Below are 22,467 nucleotides of genomic sequence, written 5' to 3' on the forward strand. Positions count from 1 at the left end.
TCAAGCTAACTCCCTATATAAGAATGTGCATGGGCAACCAGGTATCTAAAGAGGAAAAGAAGCAAACAAACAAAACAAGTTCTTGTATAAAGAAATGAGACTTGTCATTATTAGCAATGAATGTCATTGTGAGGGAATAATTGTTTGAACCTAGAATTGTTAAGAAATTGAGCCAGGTACTAGTTAACGGATGTATAAAGACAAATTTTATTTAGTACCATTGCAACATGGCAGTGAAACTAAATTTCACTAAAACTCATTTTCAAATACAACGAAGACAGCTGGAAGAGCAGAGTGAGGGGGTCAGTGAATGGACATTACTAAGAGGAGAGACCTGAAAGGTAGGTGGATTCTTGATAAACTTGTGTAACAGGATTCTATGGCTCAGTGGGTAAAGAACCCACCTGTCAATGCAGTGATGTAAGAGATGTGAGTTCAATCTCTGGATCAGGAAGATCCCCTGGAGAAGGACATGGCAACCTACTCCAGTATTCTTGCCTGGAGAATCCCATGGACCGAGGAGCCTGGCGGGCTACAGTCCATATGGTTGCAAAGAGTTGGACATGACTGAAGTGACATAGCACCCATAGCATGCAACAGAATTTTTGTTTGTTTGTTTTATTTATTTGGCTGTGCTGGATCTTAGTTGCAACACGTGGGAATCTAGTTCCCTGACTAGGGATTGAACCCAGGCCCCCTGCATTGGGAACTCAGAGTCTTAGCCACTGGACCACCAGGGAAGTCCCACAACACTTTCACAAAATGAAAACTGAATCTAACAAAGATCTATATAATATTGGATAAAAAAGATAGAAGTATAAGACTAGACAAAGTGAAAAAGGCTTTGGGAAAAAAAATTAAAGATCCATAAGATCCTGATACATGGAAGGCTTCCTTTTGAGCTACAAAGTTTTGATGATATATGGGTATATTTCTGTCACTAAGGATCTAATCACATTACTTGGTTCTACAACTATTACTTATAGAATTATAATATGTGGTCACTTGAAATCTCTGTTAATTTTGTTGAAAAGTCAGTGTCTAGCTCTTGGTCATCAATAATCATGTTTTTTAATAGCAAGCAACTTTACTAAATTTTAACAATCTATAAAGAGTGTTTTCATTTCTCGTCTGCAAAAAAAGAGAACTGAAACTTATGAGTGTGCAAATACTTCTCCAATATCTCATTGTTCCCTGCCTATGTATATGTATATGTATCTTGTTAACTTTCTGTATTCTTTGAAGCTACATGGGAATTCACACTTTGCAAGCTCTCACTTCCTATTATAATATTAATAAGCATCAGGAGCTACTTATTAGAATAGCAATCTGGAATTGACTTAAATTGAAAGAATTTTGTCTCATACTAAATGGTTCCTCTTAAAACCAAATCCAAGGGAAGTAAGAACTCTGCTGGTACTTCTCTACATGGATACTTTGAACTATTTGGTTAAAAAATGCTTGGGCAGGGCAGGGGATAAACTCTGAAGAGATCAATGGAAGAGACAGACGAGAGGTTGAGCTTTGTGGGATGGACTGTATTTGCCTGGAATAAGGATGATGAGCCCATTCAAGATGGTATAAATGATGTAGGAGAAGGAGCAGAAAGGGGATTTTCAGCAATATCTCTAGTAGATCAGACCAGTTAATTCAAGATTAGAAGGAGATAGGTTTGGAAAGATAGTTTGGGTTTTTTGTTTTTTGAAAGCAAAAGAATCAACCATATCCTGAAGACTAGGAAGAGTGTTGAAATTTTTTCAGTTTGCTTTGTTTTAAGAAAAATTATGCTGTTGTTCTTATAAAAAATACATTTTCATGATAAAGAATTTAAGCAATGCCAAACACATACACACAAAGGAAAAATATTTTAAATCCCTCAAAACTCACCATCTAAAATAACCACTATTAACATTTGGCTAACTTCATTCTAAATATCTTTGCATGCTTTGTTACAGATAGAATGATAGATAAACAGGAATGTAAATGATATATCTAATTTTTAAAAATGGCATCATAAGTTATGTGCTATTTAAAAATTTCTTTGCAGGCAGATGCTTTACCGTCTGAACCACCAGGGAAGTCCATATTTAAAGATTAACATGTGTTAAATTCAAACTTAGTTGAATTTAACAGAATTTTAAAAAACTAGAAGAAAAGCTAGACATCAAATAAGGGTTTATGCACTACAAGAGCTATCATTTCTTAAAATATCAATTTAAGGTTAGAAAAAGTGGTTTTGATATTATTATTCTGTTATTTTCAAAAAACATGTTTTAAATTAAAATCATTGATCCTCAATTCTTAAAAATCTTAATTTTGCCCTATTTCTTAACTGCCTGAATTTCACTTTAAGTATTTCTCTTTTCTATAAGTCCTTTTATATTTGTGGGAACTGCCCAATACCTTTACTTTTGAATGACATCTTGACTGGGTTTACAATTCTTAGATCACAGATTTGTCCTTTCAGAATCCTGTAGTCAATGTTTCACTGTCTTCTGTCTCAGAATGTTGCTGCTAAGATATCTGAGGACAGTCTGACTTTTTTTCTTAGAGATGATTTGCCTTTTTTTCTGCCTGGATGTCTGAATTTCAATAAAATAACTGAAATACATCTCAGGGTTAAATATTCTGTATCATATATTTGGCCTTTCAAGCTACAGACTAACTTATCATCTTAGAGGAACTTCTGTTCTTATATTTTTTTAATACTTCTTATTCCATTAAGAGTTCTTAACTCTGAAGACACCAACAACTTCTGTCTTCCATATCTAGTAGCTTCTCTCTGATTGTTTTAATCTCTTGGTGTTTTTTCATTTGCCTTTATTGTAATTATTTCAAGCCATTTTCCACATCAATAATTCAACTTCCAGCCATGTCCATTCTGTTCCTTGCTGTTTTAATGTATTTATTAGTTCTTTAATGGCACTGTTTTGGTCCCTGCTTTATCAGATGTGCAATTTCACTGTCCATCTCTTTCAGTTGTTTTATTGTCTCATTTTTGAGTTTTGCCTACTGAGTTTATTTTCTTCTTAGATTATTTGAGTGCTCAAAGCACTTGGGGTGACTTTTTCTGATTCTCTATTTGCCTCCTGAATTCCTTCCTACTCGATCTGAAACTGGTTTGATTTTCCTAAGGAACAGCAACTTGAGGCTGTTATTTTATGCTGTATACACTTTTTCTATGACTTATAAGCTGGTTTGAAGGAGAGGAGGGGGCAGAACTCAGGGGAGGGAGGATGCAGTCTTTGTTAGAATACAAATATTCTGCAATCACTTCTGAGGTTTCAAGGGTCAATTTCAGAATTCACTCTACTATGGGAAAGAGCCTCCCCTGACTCACTCGGCTTTCTTGGAGTCTTCACTGCTACCTAAAGACAGTCTATTCTTCACTTCTCACTCCACCTTCTTCTTCCCAGCAGCCATTTTCACATCTCCAGAGAGAAGAGATACAAGATAAGGAAGCCGCTTACTTTTCTCTCAGGATATATGTGCACATGTATGTGCTAATTTCTAGGATTTTGAGTTTTACCAGTATGAGTATTGATGGAATGCTCCAGACCAGAGTCTTCTATATCTTTCCTTGACTGCCACTTGTTGACATTTAAGATATTAAGCTGTTACTCTTTGCTTGCTGTCGATGAAATTTTAACTTTTAAAACTTTCTTGGGTATTGGTGGAAACAGAGTCTATGAGAAAGCTTTATTTCATTATCTTAATGAGAAATACAATAATTTTAATGTACATATATCTTTACTGATTATAAAATTTATGTATCTATAATACATACTCATTATGCTGTATACCTCAAACTAATACAATGTTGTAGCTATATTTCAATAAAACGGGGGGGAAAATAAGTTATGTATCCTTCCTATAAAAATTAAAACCATACAGAAGTGCATAATACACAAAATGAAAGTGCCTTATAATTGGCAACTAAAAACTGTCACTCTTCATGCAGTACTACAAGAATGAAGTCACTAGCCACTGCAGTCTTTGACCTTCAACATCCCCTTCAGGGAGTTCAGGGTGGGAATGAAGCACTGTGGGCTCTGGAAACAACAGGCAGAGCTGGCCTCCAGGTAGTCAGAGATTTTCAGGAGAAGATTTTATGAGCCCAAATTCTTCCATCTTCTCATGGCCAGGAAAGCACTAAAATCGTTAACAGAAGCATCTGCTCCTCCTGACTAGCAGCTACCTTATAGTGAACAGCAGCAACCCTCCTGCCAAAATAGGTGCTTGACTTCACGTCTCTCGCTTCACTGAAATCACAGTATACACTGACATCCCCCCCTTAACCTCTTTGGAGCAGATCCTCAGAACTCTCTGAGAGGCTGTCTCTGGGCCATAGTCCTCACTTTGCCCCCAATAAACTTACATCAATGCTCTTATGTTGTGCACTTTTTTTCAGTTGACATAATTACACAGTCCCCCAAATGTCACTTGTAACAGCTTCCTGATCTTTTTATATATTTATTTTCTTTCTTTTTGCTTGTCAATGCTTCAGCCTTTCAGTCAAAATCAGTAGAAATATGTGAATATACAGATGTTTAAAGAACAGCTTTACTAAGGTAGGTTTTACATATCATAAAATTCACCAATTTCATGTGGACAACCCAATAGGTCTCAGTAAATATAGAGTGGTATATCCATAGGATTTTCCAGGCAAGAGTACTGGAGTGGGTTGCCATTGCCTTCTCCATCACAATATATATACTTATTAAAAAAAAAAAAAAAACCTTATTATTTATTTATTTTTGACTGCACTGGGTCTTTGTTGCTGCTTGCGGCTTTCTCTAGTTGCCCTGAGTGTTGCCTCGGCTTCTTTGGTTGCAGAGCATGGGACTCAGTAGTTGCCCCTCAGAAGAACATATATATTTCCTGTAAAAATACAGTTCGTAGTTTTTCCTTTAAAATAGATCAAAAACATTTTCCCATGTCACTATACACAACTTTGGGCATCCCAGGTGGTGCTAGTTCTAAAGAACCGTCCGGCCAATGCAAGAGAGGTAGGTTCGATCGCTGGGTGGGGAAGATCCGCTAGAGAAGGGCATGGCAACCCACACTCCTATTCCTGCCTGGAGAACCCCATGGACAGAGGAGGCAGGCAGGCTGCAGTCCATAGGGTCGCAAAAGTCAGATGTGACTTAAGAGACTAAACAACCACCACCACATATACAAATTTACCTATCCTTTATAAAATCCACTTCACAATTTTCTATTATATGATGGATACACTTTAATTCACTTAAACTCTCTATTTAAACAATCTCAATGTTTTGCTGAAAAAAATTATTTTCTTTTGCAGGCAAGGATTCAGATTATGAATATGGACACAAATGAAGAGCGGGAAATGGTGGATGAGAGGTTCCTACCATAATTCAGCTTTGAGATTATACCAGAAAGTGGCAGTGGTTTTTCCACCATGCTTATTACATCCATCAGATGCTTTTGTCAGTCTGAAAGTTGTGACACTTCTAGAAAACATGTACCTTCCCTTTCTATCTTAGCTTATACCAGTCCTTCTCTGGCATTTTATCCTTGCCTCTTGGAATTCTCTTCCTTCACGACAGCGAATACTACACTGCCATAATTAGCCTTGAAAATTATAACTCTCCTTCAATTTCTGATAAAGAGCTGAGTCAGCTCTTTTTTCTTTTTTCCTTCCTCCTTCCCTTCTTCCTTCTCTTCCACAAAGTACTTTTCTTCCAAAGCAGGGCGATGCAAGGGTAAGAGCAAAGCCTTTGGATCCACCAACCTACCATCTCTGTGACCTTGGTTGCTAACCCACCTTCTCAGTGCCTCACGTGCCCTGGCCCGTAAAATGGGGAGACGTGTATTCGGGCGTGATGGGGATTGAAGCAGTTACCAAATGTAAAGCGCTTAGAATAGTGCTTGATGGACAGGAAGCACTGAGTATATGTTGGCATGCGTTTGATGTCTGGTGGCGAGCAGTCTACTGGGGCAACGAGCCAGGAGAGACGCCCGTCGGCCCGGGGCCACCCAGGCGGAGGTGTGGCGGATGCGACCCGCCCGCGCCGGCGCCGGCACAGAGGCCGGGGCCAGGGGAGCGCGGTCACGTGATAGAGTCAAGATGGCGTCGTCCAGCTGCTTGTGGCTCTGGGCTCTCGCTTTCCTGCTGGGTTCCTGCACTTCCCTGGCGCTGGAGCATCTCGACCCGCCGGCTCCCCTGCCGCTGGTGATCTGGCATGGGATGGGTGAGTGAAGGAGGGAGTGAGAAGAGAGTCAAAAGGGTTTGGCGACCCTTTCCCTCTCCAAGCCTGGGTTCGCGTCTGCAAAGTGCAAGTGTGGAGGGCGAGGACCGTGGTCACACAGCACCGGACTGGCTCCACGTTTTAGGATTTGGGGGTTACCCTGCATTGGAAAGGGAGATAAGGAAGGAGCTGTCTTTTCGTGAGCGCTCACAGAGGGCTGTGCATTGCGGTACGGTTTTACGCGGTGTCCTGGTTTAATCTCACGGCAGAGGCGTCAGGATGCAGCATCCGACTCTCGCTCAGGAAAGCAGGGTTGTGCCTGCGTGACCGCGGCATCTCCATCCTTTTGTTCATTCATGCATTGAACAGAGATTTCTTAGGCACCTGTAATTCGTTTATACTTTTGACGCGTAGCTATTGACTACCTACTGGATCCGGAGGATACAATAAACTAAACAGACTAAATTCTTTGCTCTTTTAGAACTAACCAGTGGAAGAGACAAACGATAAATAAATAAAACATATGTCAAATGGTGATTCCTGCAATGGAGGAAAATAAAGCAGGGGAGGTTAGAGAGTGTAAGTGGGGGCTTGCAGTTTCATAGAGCAAAGTCAGGATTTACTGAAAAAGTGATTATTTGAGCAAAGGCCTGAAGTCCATGAGAGAAGATTCCATTGAGTATATGGTGGAAAGATCCGCAAATGCAAAGCCATGAGGCAGAAGTATGTCTAGTGTGTTCAAGGAGCGACACTCAGGTCAGTGTAGCTGAAAGGGAGTGAGTCAGAAGAAAATAGGGGTAAAAAAAAAAAAAAAAGAAAATAGGGGTAAGAGGATGGCCTGCATATGTTGTTGGGGCTACTAAGGCTACTGCAGAAACTTCGGCTAGAAGAGATGGGACACTGTTGTGAGTTTTTAGCAGATGAGTGACATGATCTGATTTGCATTTTAAAAGCACTCTAGTTCCTATATTCCCTGATGCTGGGAAAGATTGAAGGCAGGAGGAGAAGGAGACAACAGGGTGAGATGGTTGGATGGCATCACCGACTCAATGGAGATGAGTTTGAACAAGCTCCAGGAGGTGGTGAAGGATAGGGAAGCCTGGCGTGCTGCAGTCCATGGGGTCAAAAAGAGTTGGACACAACTGAGTGACTGAACAACGACAAGTTGCTATATTGAGACTAGGTTGTAGGAGATCATGGACCTTTGCAGGGAAAAAAGTTAGAAAACTTTTGCAATAATCTAAACAAGATGTTGGGAAAGATTGAAGGTGGGAGGAGAAGGGGACGACAGAGGATGAGATGGTTGGATGGCATCACCGACTCAATGGACATGAGTTTGAGTAAACTCCGGGAGTTGGTGATGGACAAGGAGGCCTGGCGTGCTGTAGTCCATGGGGTCGCAAAGAGTCTGACACGACTGAGCGACTGAACTGAACTGAAACGAGGTGATGGTGACTTGAAAAAGTATAGTAAAAGGGGAGATGTTGAGAAGTAGTCAACATTTGGATACAGTTTGAAGATAGAACCAGTAGGATTTGCTAACAGATTATATATGGGATGAGAAAGGAGTCAAGGATGAGTCCATGGTTTTTGGCCTGGACAACGAGAAGGATGAGGTTGTCATTTTACCAAAATGGAGGAGCCTGTAGGGTGAACAAATTTAGGGTGAAAATCAAGAATGTTCTTTGGGACTTACTAAATTTGAGATGTTTGTTACATATTCAGGAGATGTAGAGGCATTTGGAGTGTGGAGTCTTGAGACAGATACAGGCTGGACTATTAAGTTGGGAACCTTTGGCCTATGCCTAGTATTTAAAGCTGTGAAACTGGACAAGATCACCTAGGGAGTGACGATATTCAGAAGAGGAAAGAGGTCTAAAGACCGAGCTCTGAGGCATTCCCAGCATCTGGAGAATGAGGAGATGGAATTCATGTGTGCTAAGTCGCTTCAGTCATGTCTGACTCTTTTGAGCCTGTGGACTGTAGCCCGCCGTGCTCCTCTGTCCATGGGATTCTCCAGGCAAGAATACTGGAGTGGGTTGGCATTTCCTTCTCCAGGGGATCTTCCCAACCCAGGGATCAAACCCAGTGTCACAGATTCTTTACCCTTAAGCTGCCAGGGAAGCCCCTGAGGGGAGGGAGAGGAATTAGCAAAGGAGACAGAGACAGAACAGCTAGGGAGAAGGTGGAGTCAGGAGAGTGCAATGTCCTGGAAACCACGTGAAAATGTTTCAAGAGGACGGGATAGCAAACTGTGAAATGTTGGTGCTAGGTCAACTAAGATGAGGGCTAAGAATTGGTTGTTGGATTTTGCAGTGGGAAGATCACTGATGACCTTGATTAAACCACTTTTAGGGGAGTGGTGAGAATCAGTAGGTAGAGGTGGTTCTTTCAGGGTCTGTGCCAGGGCCTTGGGCTCCTGCAGTGGAGTTAAAAGAGGACATGAGAGCTCTGTGTCCGCCCAGAGTACAGTCAGTCTGTTCGGAAGCCACCTAAGCAACGCATGATTATAGTTCAGTGCAAGAAATAGAACATGATCGAGCTCTTTTCCTTCTTTAAAAACAAATTTTTAAGTTTAACTCTGTGGTTGAAAATGGAATGATTAAGTTCAAAATGGAAAATGATCGTAGCCCACTTATCCTACTCAGCAGTCAGTCACTTTGCTTCCTATTCTTAGTTCTTGGTTCCTTGAAACAGGAAGAAAAAAAAGTTCAACGTCAGCATCTAGATGAGCTTTCTTCACTTGTCTTGCTCTAGTCCTGGCCCTAAAGAGAGGTAAGATTTCAAGGTGCTTTGGGGCCTGTGTACCACAGATGTTCTAGATGATAAGAGAACATGCACCTCTGCTTTTTTTCAATTGTGAATTTGGGGTCCCCGTGATACCATATTGGGCTTTTGAAGTTATTGCTTGTTAACAACATGAGCTGAGCAAAAAATGCTGTTCTTTTTGTTGTTTGAGGTGATATTCATGTAACATACACTTAACCATGTTAAAGTATACAGTTCAGTGGCATTTAGTGTATTCATGTTGTGCAACCACCACTTCTCTCTAGTTTCAAAACTTTTTTATCACCGCAGAAAATATGTGTACCCCATTTTAAGGAATCACTCTTCACCCCATCTTCCCATCACCCCAGGAAATGTTCAGTCTGCTTTCTGTTTCAATGGATTTGCCTATTCTGGATGTGTCATATAAAAGGAACTGTACAGTATGTAATCTTTCATTTCTGGCTTATTTCACTTAAAATAACATTTTTGAGGTTCATCCATGTTGTAGCATATTTCAATACTTTGTTCCTTTTTATGGTCGAATAATATTTTCCTATATCTATCTACCATAATTTGTTTATCCAGTCATCCATTGATGGACTTTCGAGTGTTTTCCACCTTTTAGCTATTACAGATAATGCTGCTTCAAATATTCTTGTACAAGTCTCTGTAGGGACATATGTTTTCACTTTTCTTGGTTATGTATTTAGAATTGAAATTAATGGGTCAAATGGTCATTGTGTATTTAACTTTTTGAGGAACCATCAAATTGTTTTCACAGTGGCTGCACCATATTACATTTCCACCAGCAATGTAAAGGGTTCCTATTTCTCCCTATCTTTGCCAACACTTGTTATTTTCTATTTAAAAAATTTTTAATTTATTTTTTATTTTTGGCTGCACTGGGTCTTCGTTGCTGTGTGAGGGCTTTCTCTAGTTGCAGTGCATGGGCTTCTCGTTGAGGTGGCTTCTCTGTTTGTGGTGCACGGGCTCTAGGGCGAGTGGGCTCAGTAGTTGTGGCACACAGGCTTAGTTGCCCTGTGGCATGTGGAATCTTCTAGGACCACGTCCCCTGCATTGGGGACGGATTCTTGGGGGTGGATTCTTAACTACTGGACCACCAGGTAAGCCTGTTATTTTCCATTTTTAAATAGTTAATTTTTTAAAAAATTGAAGGCTTTAAAGGCATCTTAGTAGGTTTGCATTGGTACCTCATTGTGATTTTGATTTGCATTTCCTTAATGACCAGTAATGTCGAACATAATTTCGTGTGCTTGTTGGCCATTTGTATATCTTCTTTGAAGAGATGTCTGTTCAAGTCCTTTTCCCATTTTAATTAGATTATCTTCTTATTGACTTGAGTTCTTTGTATATTCCAGATATTAAGCTCTTATTAAGTATGTCTTGCAAATATTTTCTTCTGTGTGTTGTCTTTGCATACTTTCATTAATGCCTTTGAAGTACAAAGTTTTTAAAAGTTAAATAATGTTGTTTTTACTCATAAGTTTCCATGGTTATCTTTGTTGTCTAGGAGACAGCTGTTGTAATCCCTTAAGTATGGGTGCTATTAAAAAAATGGTTGAGAAGAAAATACCTGGAATTCACGTCTTATCTTTAGAGATTGGGAAGACTCTCGTAGAGGTGAGGTGCTTCACAGTTCTGTTCCTTTGAAGGTTTGCTGACTGATTTTGTAGAATGTACTATTAAAATGCTTTACCTTGCATTTTTAGTAGAAGACCATACAATGATACTTGAGTGGCTTATGAGGGTACCAGCCTGAACAAGTTTGCCTCTTAGAGAAGGTGCCAGTGCTTGTGTTCAGCCCCATCCTTCGATTTCTCTGTGGCTTCTCTTTTAGGATGTGGAGAACAGCTTCTTTTTGAATGTCAATTCCCAAGTAACAACAGTATGTCAGATTCTTGCTAAGGATCCTAAATTGCAGCAAGGCTACAATGCTATGGGATTCTCCCAGGGAGGCCAATTTCTGTAAGTCCCTTTCTGTTGTATCATACCACTTATATATTGTATCACTTGAAACTGACTGTTGCCTTTGATTCAGATAGATATACCTTTTTAGTGTTTTTGGAATCTTCACCTACCTTGGATGGGAAACTCTTCTAAAATAGCCCCTTGGAAGAAGCTCTGTGGAGCTTAATTTATTTTCTATGAAGGAATAAAGATTTGTGTTTGGCTGTATCAGAGGAAAATAAATCCTGAAACTTTGGCTTTGGGGAACCACAGATTAACTTAATCTGGAAAGTTTTTTTTTTTTTTTAAACTTTTAATTTTGTATTGAGGTATAGTTGATTAGCAGATAATGTTGTGAGTTTCAGGTGAACAGTGAAGAAGGGACTCAGCCATACATATATATGTACCCATTCTCCCCCAGACTCCCCTGGTAAGTTGATTATTGATGATCTATTTCCATCTGCCAGTGTAAACTGATAATCCTTTTTTTTTCCTCCAGGCGGGCAGTGGCTCAGAGATGCCCATCACCTCCCATGGTCAATCTCATCTCAATTGGGGGACAACATCAAGGTAACTTTGTCCTCTTTACCTAAAATATTCTAGCATCTCTGTTTGTACAAGAAGTCAGCCATCCTCCCCCAAATCCTGTTTTTCTAAGTTATAAAAAACTAGCCAGCAGTGATGACAAAATAGGATTCCAGAGACCTGGAACACAGAGGAGCCATTACATTACCACCTACTTTTCTCTAATATAATTGACATGATTTCCTGCAGTTGAGATGGTTGCAGCCATGTGGCAGGCAGTGGTTGAGGAATTTGGAAAGTCCAACAACCTTTCCTGTTTTCTGACATGAGTGGTGTCCTATTGAATTGGGACTTAGGCAATGAATAATGTCTAGGCTTTTTTTGTCTGTAAAATTAACAGCAGAGATTAAATCTTTCAAAAAAAAAAACCCAACAGGTTTGCTATTGTGACAGAATTAATAAACATTTGGGGCAGATGTGTCTTGGGGTAGAACTTTATTTCTGTTCTGATGGATTTAGCTGTTAAGCTCGTTGAGTGTAGGAGCAGGATTCCCCTTATAATCAGGAAATTGGATTCATCAATTAAATGTTAATTGGGCAAGTAATTTGGTATCATAGGGTCCCTTTCACAGAGAGAAGCTAAAATAAGATGCTGCCCATCGTACGGGAATTTTTCAGAGGATGAAATAAAATAATAGGTAGGAAAATACTTTTTAAAAGTATGTTTTATTCAGATGCGAATTGGTAGAAACAGCTTTATCATTCATTCATTGATTCCACAAATATTTATTGAAAACCTCAAAACAAGACAGATAAGGTTTCTGCCTTCATGAAACTTCCATCCTAGTAGGGGGAGACTAGACACAAAACAAGTAAGCAAACAAAATAAATACAGATAGTAGTAACTATGATAAAGTAAAAATACGATGATGAAAGAATAGTGCTTATGTTTGTGAAAGGCGTGGGCACTGGAACCAAACTGCTCATGTTCATATCTTGGCTCCATCACTTACTGTCTAACCTCGGACAAAGTATCTAACCTCTCTATTTAAAAGTTTCCTATCTGTAATATGGTGTAAATAATGATTTCTACTCTGCAGGGTGGTTGTAAGGATTAAATGAATTATTGCCAATATATGCTTAGAATTGGTATGTCTGGTACCCCCCAAAATGTTATTGATGAGGACGCAGGTATAACTGGGTGGGGGGAGGAACAGGGGTTGAGCACTGCTTGAGTTAGGGTTCTCAGGTATGACTTCTCTAAGCTAAGACCCAAGAGATGAGAATGAGGCCCCCATTGAAGCAGTAAGAGAAGTGCATCCTCCAGGGGGGAGTAGGTGCAAAGGGCCTGAGGCAGCAAGGGGAGGGAACACCAGAAGGAAGCTGGTTAAAGTATTAACTCCAAACGCGTTATTTCCTTAAGAAATGAGTGAGTGAAATCAGTGTCTATTTCTGGCTTTTGTTTCTCTCGATGCCCTGCACATAGTCGGTATTCAGGACATGATTATTGAAGGCATGGATATTTGTCTTCTACTGCTGTAGGTGTTTTTGGACTCCCTCGGTGCCCAGGAGAAAGCTCACACATCTGTGACTTCATCAGAAAAACACTGAATGCTGGGGCTTACAACAAAGCGATACAGGAACGGTATGTATGGTTAGCTGAAAGGGATGCAGAACTGTCACTGCTTGATAATATCATGCAGACTTTCATGCTAACCGTGATTCTAGGAGTAGTTGCTAGTGATATTCAAATAATATTCAAATGATTGTAAATATGTTTATACTATCTGCTTCATTTTATTGTAAATCTAAAACTGCCCTAATAGTAATTTAAAGAAAGGGAGGACATTTTTCTATATAAGAAGAATGTAATTACAACAATACATTTTCATCTTTAAAAAATAAAAAAGCCTATAGAAATTACTCAGGCTAAGAAACTACTGTTAATATTTGAAGGACAGATTCTTTATATTGTCAGCAGCAAAGGGTTAGCCTCTTACATCAGTGTCCTCAACTACATATGTTTGGGTATTTAAAAATATTCAGAATTTCTTTTGGAGTATGTTGTCCTTCAGTTGTTCCCAAACCTAAATTATATGTCAGACCCCCTGGGAAATTCATTAAAAATGAATTCCAGGGCCTCATCCCTGGAAATTTGGATTTAGTAGGTCTGGAATATTCTGGGTGATAGCTGAGATTTGGGATCAACTAGTATGGTTATGGGGCTTCCCAGGTGGCGCTAGTGGTAAAGAGCCTGCCTGCCAATGCAGGAGTTATAAGAGACTGGGTTTGATCCCTGGAAATCCCCTGGAGGAGGGCATGGCAACCCACTCCAGTATTCTTGCCTGGAGAATCCCATGGAGAGAGGAGCCTGGCAGGCTATAGCCCATGGGGTCACAAAAGAATCGGACATGACTTAGCAACTAAACAACAACAAAGCAAAAGAATAAACTGTGATAAACTCACAAGGGCAAAGAGAACAGGAGAGGAGAGAAGAGATAATAAAAAAGATGTCAGTGTGTTTTTTGAAAGAAAGCAGATGAATGAGTGATAATTGTTTTAGCAGAGCAGAAAATTCTGAAACCTTTATGTCTGTTGAAGGAAGCACTGACAAGAAGGGACCAGTTTACTTTTTATAATCTCAGAAGGCCTCAGGAATTTGACATCTAAGATACTTTGGTAGAGTAAGTGCATGAGACTTTTCATTGAAAATCTGTAGAAACAATGATCAGACTCCCCAAATCCCTTAAGTGTATGTCCAACTGACTGCTCATCCCCAGCCCTGACAAGAGAAGCCAAATTTATTTTCTGGAGCAGTTTAACTCAAGAAGTACCAGACTTTGGGATGATAAGCACAGGATGGTGATAAGACACCTTATTGAAAACCCACTTCCTCCTGTTTGATTCCCAGATTGATAGCAGCCGGGTTATTACCTCCTTGGCAGTTTGATGAATCCCTCCCTGAAAAAACTGATTGGTCCCAGAGAGAAGATCTGCAGGTTGATGTTTTGCAATCCTCCACAAATCAGGACTCCTGACTACCACGTAGTGAAACCACCAGTAGATAAGCTGTGTCTAAATTAAAAGAGTCTTACTCCTTGGAAGGAAAGCAAAGTCACTCGGTCATGTCCGACTCTTTGCGATCCCATGGACTATAGCCTACCAGGCTCCTCAGTCCGTGGAATTTTCCAGGCAAGAGTACTGGAGTGGGTTGCCATTTCCTTCTCCAGGGGAAGCTCCCCAACCCGGGTCTCCTGCACTACAGGCAGACGCTTTACCATCTGAGCCACCAGGGAAGCCCTAAGCCTTGGAAGGAAAGTTGTGCCCATCCTAGACAGTGTATTAAAAAGCAGAGACATTACTTTGCCAACAAAGGTCCGTCTAGTCAAGGCTATGGTTTTTCCAGTGGTCATGCATGATGTGAGAGTTGGACTATAAAGAAATCTGAGTGCCGAAGAATTGATGCTTTTTGAACTGTGGTGTTAGAGAAGACTCTTGAAAGTCCCTTGGACTGCTCGGAGATCCAACCAGTCCATCCTAAAGGAGATCAGTCCTGGGTGTTCATTGGAGGGACTGATGTTGAAGCTGAAACTCCAATACTTTGGCCACCTGATGTGAAGAGCTGACTCATTGGAAAAGACCCTGATACTGGGAAAGATTGAGCGCAGGAGAAGGGGACAAAAGAGGATGAGATGGTTGGATGGCATCATCAACTGAATAGACATGGGTTTGGGTAGACTCCGGGAGTTGGTGATGGACAGGGAGGCCTGGTGTGCTGTGGTTCATGGGGTCACAAAGAGTCAGACACAACTGATAGACTGAACTGAACTGTGTGAAGAACTTCCATTCAGCTCAGTGAAAGTGAAAGCGGCTCAGTTGTGTCCAACTCTTTGTGACCCCATGAACAATACAGTCATGGAATCTCCAGGCCAGAATACTGGAGTGGGTAGCCTTTCCTGTCTTCAGGGGATCTTCCCAACCCAGGGATTGAACCTAGGTCTCCCACATTGCAGATGGATTCTTAACCAGCTGAACCACAAGCGAAGCCCAAGAAATCTGGAGTGGGTATTCTATCCCTTCTCCAGCGGATCTTCCCCACCCAGGAATTGAACCAGGGTCTCCTGCATTGCAGGCGGATTCTTTACCAACTGAGCTATCCCTTGTTTAAATATGAACAGTGAGCCAAAGACTGCCACCCGACCCCTCCGTCAGACATCTGAGGAAAGCTTCCAAAACAGAAGACAGATCAAAACAACAAAAAGTAAAAAGGGACTTGGAAGAAACAGATGGCAATTCAAGAAGCTGAAGGAAACCTTAAAAAAAAAAGCCTATATTATTATCTTCAGAGATAGATCATCCATGACTCTAGAAAAGAATTCAAATAAAGGCAATTATTAGAGAGTAAGAGAGAGATCCTGGAAGTTCAGAATAACCCGGAGACTTCCCTGGTGGTCCAGTGGTTAAGACTCTGAGTTCTCAATGCAGGGGAGCCTGGGTTCCATCCCTGATCAGGGAACTAGATCCCCTTAGCACCAGCTAAGGCTGTGGCAGAAAGAAACAAGATGCAGTGAGGGACAGTAATGGAGGAGGTGCCTAGTTTGGCCAGAATGGTCTTTGAAGAAAAGATACTTAAGCTAGGTCTCAAGGACAAGAAGGAAGGAGCATCGGAGATGCTAAGAAAAAAGGGATCAGGCAGCAGGAACAGAAGGCTCTGGTCTTTTGTCCCTTCACAGTCTCTTGGTGGCCTGTGCCCAGGGCCATGCCTCAGGCACACTGACTAGTGTGCTTGGTCACCTTTATTTCCTTTTCTCCCACAGCCTGGTGCAGGCAGAATACTGGCACGACCCCATCAGGGAGGACATATACCGCAACCACAGCATCTTCCTGGCAGATATTAATCAAGAGAGAGTAAGCACCCGACCCAGGCTATTGTGCATTCCCTTTCCTGTTAGGGACATTATAAACAGATGAGCAGTGACTGTCCAAAATATCCCAGGCAGAACCCAGGAAACTGGAAGTTCTGTGTTGTGGGAGGCGGTGCTTATGAGGTTCAGTTCCTTCTAGGGAGGCTGAAATTCACTTGGTTTTCTTCCTGTGGATTCTTCCTGTTGCCTAGTGTTGAAGCAGCGGGGTGAACTCAATAGGTGCTGGCTGACAAGAACCTCAACTGCTGCCTTACTGAAGGAAGCCTTTCTAGTGGATCGCTTTGGGGTCACATTTTTTCAGAAGAGTGGTTTACTTAAGGAGAGAGACTGCACAGGGGACTGAGTGTGTCCCAGAGATGAACATGGGTTGGGAGATTCTGGCTCAATTTTTATTGGCTTATCTGGAGGTTTAAAACAAACAAAAACAGAATTTGAAGAGGGGGGCGATGGGAACAGAATAGTATGGCAGAACCACTCAGAGTTTGCAGTTTCTTATTTTGCCTTGGCTTTCTCTGGCTAGAAGCCTTTAACCTATGTGATGGAGACCTGTGGAGTGCAGTGACAGATTCATGGTGGCCATTCATGGTGGCCATCTGTACGCCATGGTTGCTGGGAGTGTTGTCAATCAGATGGCATGTTAAGAAAAAGGCTGTACCTGGTGTATTCTGGGCAGGAAGTGAGAAAAGCAGCCCATTACCATGGAGAAGAAACCCAGGGTCAGGGAGACCAGAGCACTGAAAGGTTTTAATTCCCTGGCTAGAATCTGATGGTAATGTCCCCAAGGTTCTTACTATTGACTTTTCCTCCAGGGTGTCAACGAGTCCTACAAGAAAAACCTGATGGCCCTCAAGAAGTTTGTGATGGTGAAATTCCTCAATGATTCCATTGTGGACCCTGTAGATTCTGAGGTGAGACGCTTCTTAGGCCACAACATGCCAGGAGACGGGCAGAGAAAATGGCATTAAAACACAGCTGCCTGAGGACTTCCCCTGGTGGTTCAGTGATTAAAACTCTGTTCTCCCAATGCAGGGGATGCAGGTTCAGTCCCTGGTCAGGAACTAAAATCCCACATGCTGCAACTAAGACCCAATATAGCCAAATAAATAAATCAATTAAAAAAAACAAAAAACAAACCCCACAGCTGCCTGCTGGGAAAAGTTGTCAGTCCCTTCACCCACATTTGTGTAGAGCAGGGGTTCTGAGGTCTATAAATGGGACACTCAGGGTTGTAACCCCCCACCACCCAAAACTGTTTGCAAACTTATATACAGTTGACCCTTGAACAACATAGGGGTTAGGGACGCTGATGCTTTGCACAGTCAAAAATCTACATGTAACTTATAGTTGTCCCTCAGGATCCACAGTATTGAAAAAAATCCACATATAAGTATACCCGAGCAGTTCACACCCATGTTGTTCAAGGGGAAGCTGAAGGTGCATTCTCTGAGGAAGGGTCTAGAAATTTTTTATCAGATTTTCAGAGATCTATGATCCAGAAAAGGTTCAGCAGCACCAGTCCAAAATCTCTAACTCCCTGAGGCTCACACTCACGTTCAGCCTTGACTTGACTTTGACTTCTTTCCAACCTAATCTTACTTCATTGATCACTTCATCCCCTGTCTGACCAAGTCACATTGCGCCACCTGAAATGCCTGCTCCTGGCACGTGTTTCCTCTTTTGTGTTCCTTTGTTCATGCTTTAGTCTCTAAAATGGCCTTCCCTGACAAGCTCACGTTCAGCTCTAATGTTATTTCCTCCATCCAGAAAGCCACCCCTCTTGTAGGCAGAATTTGCTCCCTCTTAAGAATCATTGGCCTCTATCACGTTGGTGCTCATCACTCTGTGTCAGCGCCAGGGACTAGCACACCACAGCCTGTGGGCTGAATCCACCCTGCACCTGCTTTTGTATGGCCCACAAAGGAAAAGGGTTTTTGTTTTTAAATGGTAGAAAAAAGTAAAAAAAAAAACTTTGATGATGTGAAAATTACATGAATTACAAATTTCAACATCTATAAATAGTTTCATTAGAATGCAGCCATATTGAGACTTCCCTGGCAGTTCAGTGGTTAAGACTCAGCTTCCACTGTAGGGGATGTGGGTTTGATCCCTGGTCGGGATCCCACATGCCATGCTGGGATGCAGCTGGGGGGCTGGTGGGGAAAGACAGAGGAAAAAAAGAATGTAGCCATATTCATTTAAAAAATTCATTTAAAAAATATTGTTTCGTGGCTTCTTTTGCATTACAATGGCAGTATTTAGTAGTTGCAACCACGTGGCCCCTTAGAGCCTAAATTATTTTGTGTTTGTTTATTATGGAAAAGATTGCTGACCCCCATACTAAACAATTTGTGTCTGTGCATTGGACCAGAGCTGCTTAAAAGTAGGGACTGTATACATAAATTCATCTTTGAATGTTTATACAGCACAAGGATTTTCACAGAGTAGGTGCTCAGTAACTGTAGGAAGCAGCAATTCTAGGGAATCGGAAAGCTGTGTGGAATGATTAACTCATACCTCAGGGTCCACCCTTAAGAAGAAATGACTTAGACATGCTTTGTTGTCCCTCCTTGCTGCAGCGTCAGGGAGTTGTTTGTCAGTAGTCTTAGCTACTAGCCAGTCTTGAAATAGTTCAGCAATGTGCGCCTTGTGTCTGATCTGACTGCCTTTCTTCCTCCTCTCCTGTAGTGGTTTGGATTTTACAGAAGTGGCCAAGCCAAGGAGACCATTCCCTTACAGGAGAGCACCCTATACACACAGGTAACTGGGGAGGAGAGGTGCAGTCCTTGTCAGCTCGATTCTGGGAGCTGCGAGGTGCTTTGGTGACGTACCTGGTTCTGTACACTCCAGCACAGCAGGTGCTGTGGGCAAGGCTCATTAGGCTGCTGATTGTGGCACCAGTTTATCAGGCACTGGTTTACTGACGTCTCCATCCTGAAGGTTGAAGGACCTGTTCCTCATGTTTTCAGGCCTGGGCAAGAGACATATCTCTAACTCCTTCTGGTAACAGGGTTAGAACTGGCTTCCTTTGCTGAGGCACAGTCCATCACAAATCCAAAGAGCCCCCACATGACAAAAATATGAAGGGCTGTTACTTTAAAACACTAATGTCAATAGATGCTGAAGTCCTGTTTTTAAACCAGGCACTGACAGGGGAAGCTCCTCCTGCAGGAGACTGGGGGGAACAGAGCTGTGAATTTTGTTCAGGAGTAGGCCTTTTTCTCAAGCAGCTTTTCACCACTCCCAGTTCTGGAGTCTCCCACACTCTCGGACTTTTATCTTGGAGATACTCTCCCTAAAGTGCAGAAATGCTGCATCTGAACCACTTGCCTTCTATTCAGACCCCAAGTAATTTCAGAGGCCAATTGTTCTCTCTTGGCTTTTCTCCTGCCTCTGGTGCCCTGCCGCGGGTGAGGTAAAAGGAAGCTAGGGTCTGTTAAGAGTTTTGCAAGTTACAACTAAGAACTTGTCATGAAACTCAAATTGGTGGTTTGATGCTTTTGAACTGTGGTTCAAAATGTGGAGAAGACTCATGAGAGTCCCTTGGACTGCAAGGAGATCCAACCAGTCCATCCTAAAGGAGATCAGTCCTGAATAGTCATTGGAAGGACTGATGTTGAAGCTGGAACTGCAATACTTTGGCCACCTGATGTGAAGAGCTGACTCATTTGAAAAGACCCTGATGTTGGGAAAGATTGAGGGCAGGAGGAGAAGGGGACAAAGGATGAGATGGTTGGATGGCATCACCGACTGAATGGACATGAGATTGGGTAAACTCCGGGAGTTGGTGATGGACAGGGAGGCCTGACGTGCTGCAGTCCATGGGGTCGCGGAGTCGGACACGACTGAGCAACTGAACAGCAGTAGCAGCATTCTGGCACCATCCCAACTGCTCCTCTTCCCAACCACACTTGTTCTTCAGCACCCCAGCTGAGTCATGACTTGTTCAGCTGCAGAATGTGGAAGTGTCTGAATTTTGTCATCTAAGAGTTGGGTATGTTCTAAGTTCTCTTGCTAATGTTCTCCCATTTTTGGCTCAGTCCCACTTGACATTTTGAGGCAGTTTTGTCCATGGCTTGCCTACTTGTAGGTGGTCCTCCAGAAGCTTTGGGAAAGTTTCCAGAAAGCAGAGTATAAAACTGTATAGAACAACTTCAATGGCATATAACTTTTTCCCAATTGACTCCGTAAAAATCAGAAGACACTAATGAACCACCAACCCATCCACATGGTGTCCTAAGAGAAGACAAGTCAGCTTAGATATATGGTGGGCTAAAATCCTCCCACCTAAGGCTTCAAGCAATGAGAGGAACAGCCATCAAAAACATGTTAATATTTAGGGGAAAAAATGGGAGGGAAGTATCCTTGTTGGCATTTCATTTACCTAAATTTTAATACTCAAGAGAAAATATTGCATTTTTGAGAATATCTCAAGTTAACATTATTTATGATTTTACTGTGAAACCATTAAGCTTCTTAATTATGGCCTTTCTCTCTGCAGGACCGCCTGGGGCTAAAGGCAATGGACAAGGCCGGACAGCTGGTGTTCCTGGCTCTTGAAGGTGACCATCTTCAACTGTCTGAAGAATGGTTTTACGCCCACATCATACCCTTCCTTGAGTGAAACCCTTGTAGTCTGAACCAGAGCTCAGGGAATCCCTTCCACTTTCAAACCAGTTCCCTCTATGCCCAAGCCTGAGCTCAGATCCAGCTAGCAACTAATCCTTTTCTCTAGTCATCATCGAACATGCCCCGCTTGGAAAGATCCAAGATACGAATCTTATCCATTGCCTCATCCTATCAGCAGATGGTGTTGAATGCCAGTTTAATTAGCTAATAGCCATGGAGCCTGTTTTACCACCTTTGATATGGTCAGACTTTTTTAGGAATCAGGAGTTTGCTGCAGGTCAGTGGCAGAGCTTTGCCCAGGCCTGGAAGAGACTGAACAAACTAAACCAATGAGATAGTCTAAGATGAATGACTTTCTCAGGAAAATCTAGCCACATCTCAAGCCAAGGGGCCAGTACCCAGGCCTGAGGTATTCACATAAAATGCTTTCTTAACTGTTCTGGTGATTTGACCAGTGCTCGGAAAAGTATCGCTTGGCTAATGCATCCATGTAATTTCTTTAAGGCTGCCCTCCTCTGAGTATGTTGCTTTCTGTGGTGTCTTGGGTATTATTTTACAAATTCTGGCAGCCCACGATCTTGCCTTGGTAGCACTGTCTCCTTAGGTAGTGATGAATTAGTTGCTGTGTCACAAGAGGAGGGAAGTAGCACCCAATTGGATTGCATAAGGCAGGAAGTATACATATTGCTTAGACGGTAGGGAGGTTTAAAGAAAAATGTAAAAATTAAAACAAAAGAGGAGGAGGTAAATGTTGTGAAGTAATTAGCCTCCAACTAATAAAAAATTAAAAAAAAAAAAAAAAAGAGGAGGAGGTAGCTAGTTCTTTCCATTCCACACTTGATAAACATGCCCCTTCTGAATATGACTGGTGGTCTGGATTCCAGAGTTACTGTATTGCTGGCATTAGCAAAGAATGGGAGGGGAAAAAATGTGAAGAGATCAGGCTTTCTAACTTCCATCTCAAAAATGTGTATTACCAGCACACTCCAAACTGCTTCTGATGTGTTCTGTGAAAAAAAAAAAAGACTGCTCAAGAAAGCTTAGGGAACATTCCATAACCCTTTTCTCTTGGAGATAAACCCACCTTAGAATATTAAGGACTCTTTTGAGAATTCCTGCTAAAGACAACATTTTAGCCCCAATTCCCTTACCCCATGAAATCCTAGCACCACTTCTGGAAGACTGTTCTGCAGAATGCCAGTGTGTGGAAATGATTAGCTGTGTTTGAGGGAAGCACTTTATTAAAGTGCTACAAAGTTTACCTTCTGGTTTTCCTTCACCTCCTTCAAGACTTTTCAACTAAAACAAGGGGATGAAAGGCAAGAAGTGGGGACAGGTGAAAACAATTTTATGAAGTTGTCTAAAATAAAGAGTAGTTTCTTATCCTTGGTGTCATTTTTCTTTTCAAAGTTCTTACATCTCTGTTTAGCAAATATCAT

General features: G+C 41.7%; 1 protein-coding gene and 1 non-coding gene across 2 annotated transcripts; one reads left to right on the forward strand and one right to left on the reverse strand.

Annotated features, from left to right (window-relative positions):
- Positions 1 to 6,034: 6,034 nt before the first annotated feature.
- On the forward strand, positions 6,035 to 22,411 carry PPT1 (palmitoyl-protein thioesterase 1). The gene is made up of 9 exons (XM_043461777.1): positions 6,035 to 6,218; positions 10,516 to 10,625; positions 10,843 to 10,970; positions 11,452 to 11,522; positions 13,020 to 13,122; positions 16,295 to 16,385; positions 17,212 to 17,310; positions 19,088 to 19,159; positions 20,901 to 22,411. Exons 1-9 carry the CDS (start codon positions 6,095 to 6,097, stop codon positions 21,021 to 21,023), a joined length of 921 nt encoding a protein of 306 aa, XP_043317712.1. The 5' UTR covers positions 6,035 to 6,094; the 3' UTR covers positions 21,024 to 22,411.
- LOC122437541 lies at positions 20,577 to 20,720 on the reverse strand. Its single transcript, XR_006268351.1, has one exon. It is a non-coding gene; the product is annotated as a small nucleolar RNA SNORA79 (small nucleolar RNA).
- Positions 22,412 to 22,467: the final 56 nt, after the last annotated feature.

The sequence above is a fragment of the Cervus canadensis genome, chromosome 2 (genome assembly GCF_019320065.1).
Source record: "Cervus canadensis isolate Bull #8, Minnesota chromosome 2, ASM1932006v1, whole genome shotgun sequence".
In the NCBI taxonomy this organism is placed as follows: domain Eukaryota; kingdom Metazoa; phylum Chordata; class Mammalia; order Artiodactyla; family Cervidae; genus Cervus; species Cervus canadensis.

What these genes read in the sequence shown, in the direction of transcription:
- PPT1 (XM_043461777.1), top strand. Translation starts at nt 6,095, where the DNA reads ATGGCGTCGTCCAGCTGCTTGTGGCTCTGGGCTCTCGCTTTCCTGCTG. An exon ending in TTGGGAAGACTCTCGTAGAG is followed by an intron (nt 10,626 to 10,842) that starts GTGAGGTGCTTC and finishes CTTCTCTTTTAG; the next exon opens with GATGTGGAGAACAGCTTCTT. An exon ending in AATTGGGGGACAACATCAAG is followed by an intron (nt 11,523 to 13,019) that starts GTAACTTTGTCC and finishes CTACTGCTGTAG; the next exon opens with GTGTTTTTGGACTCCCTCGG.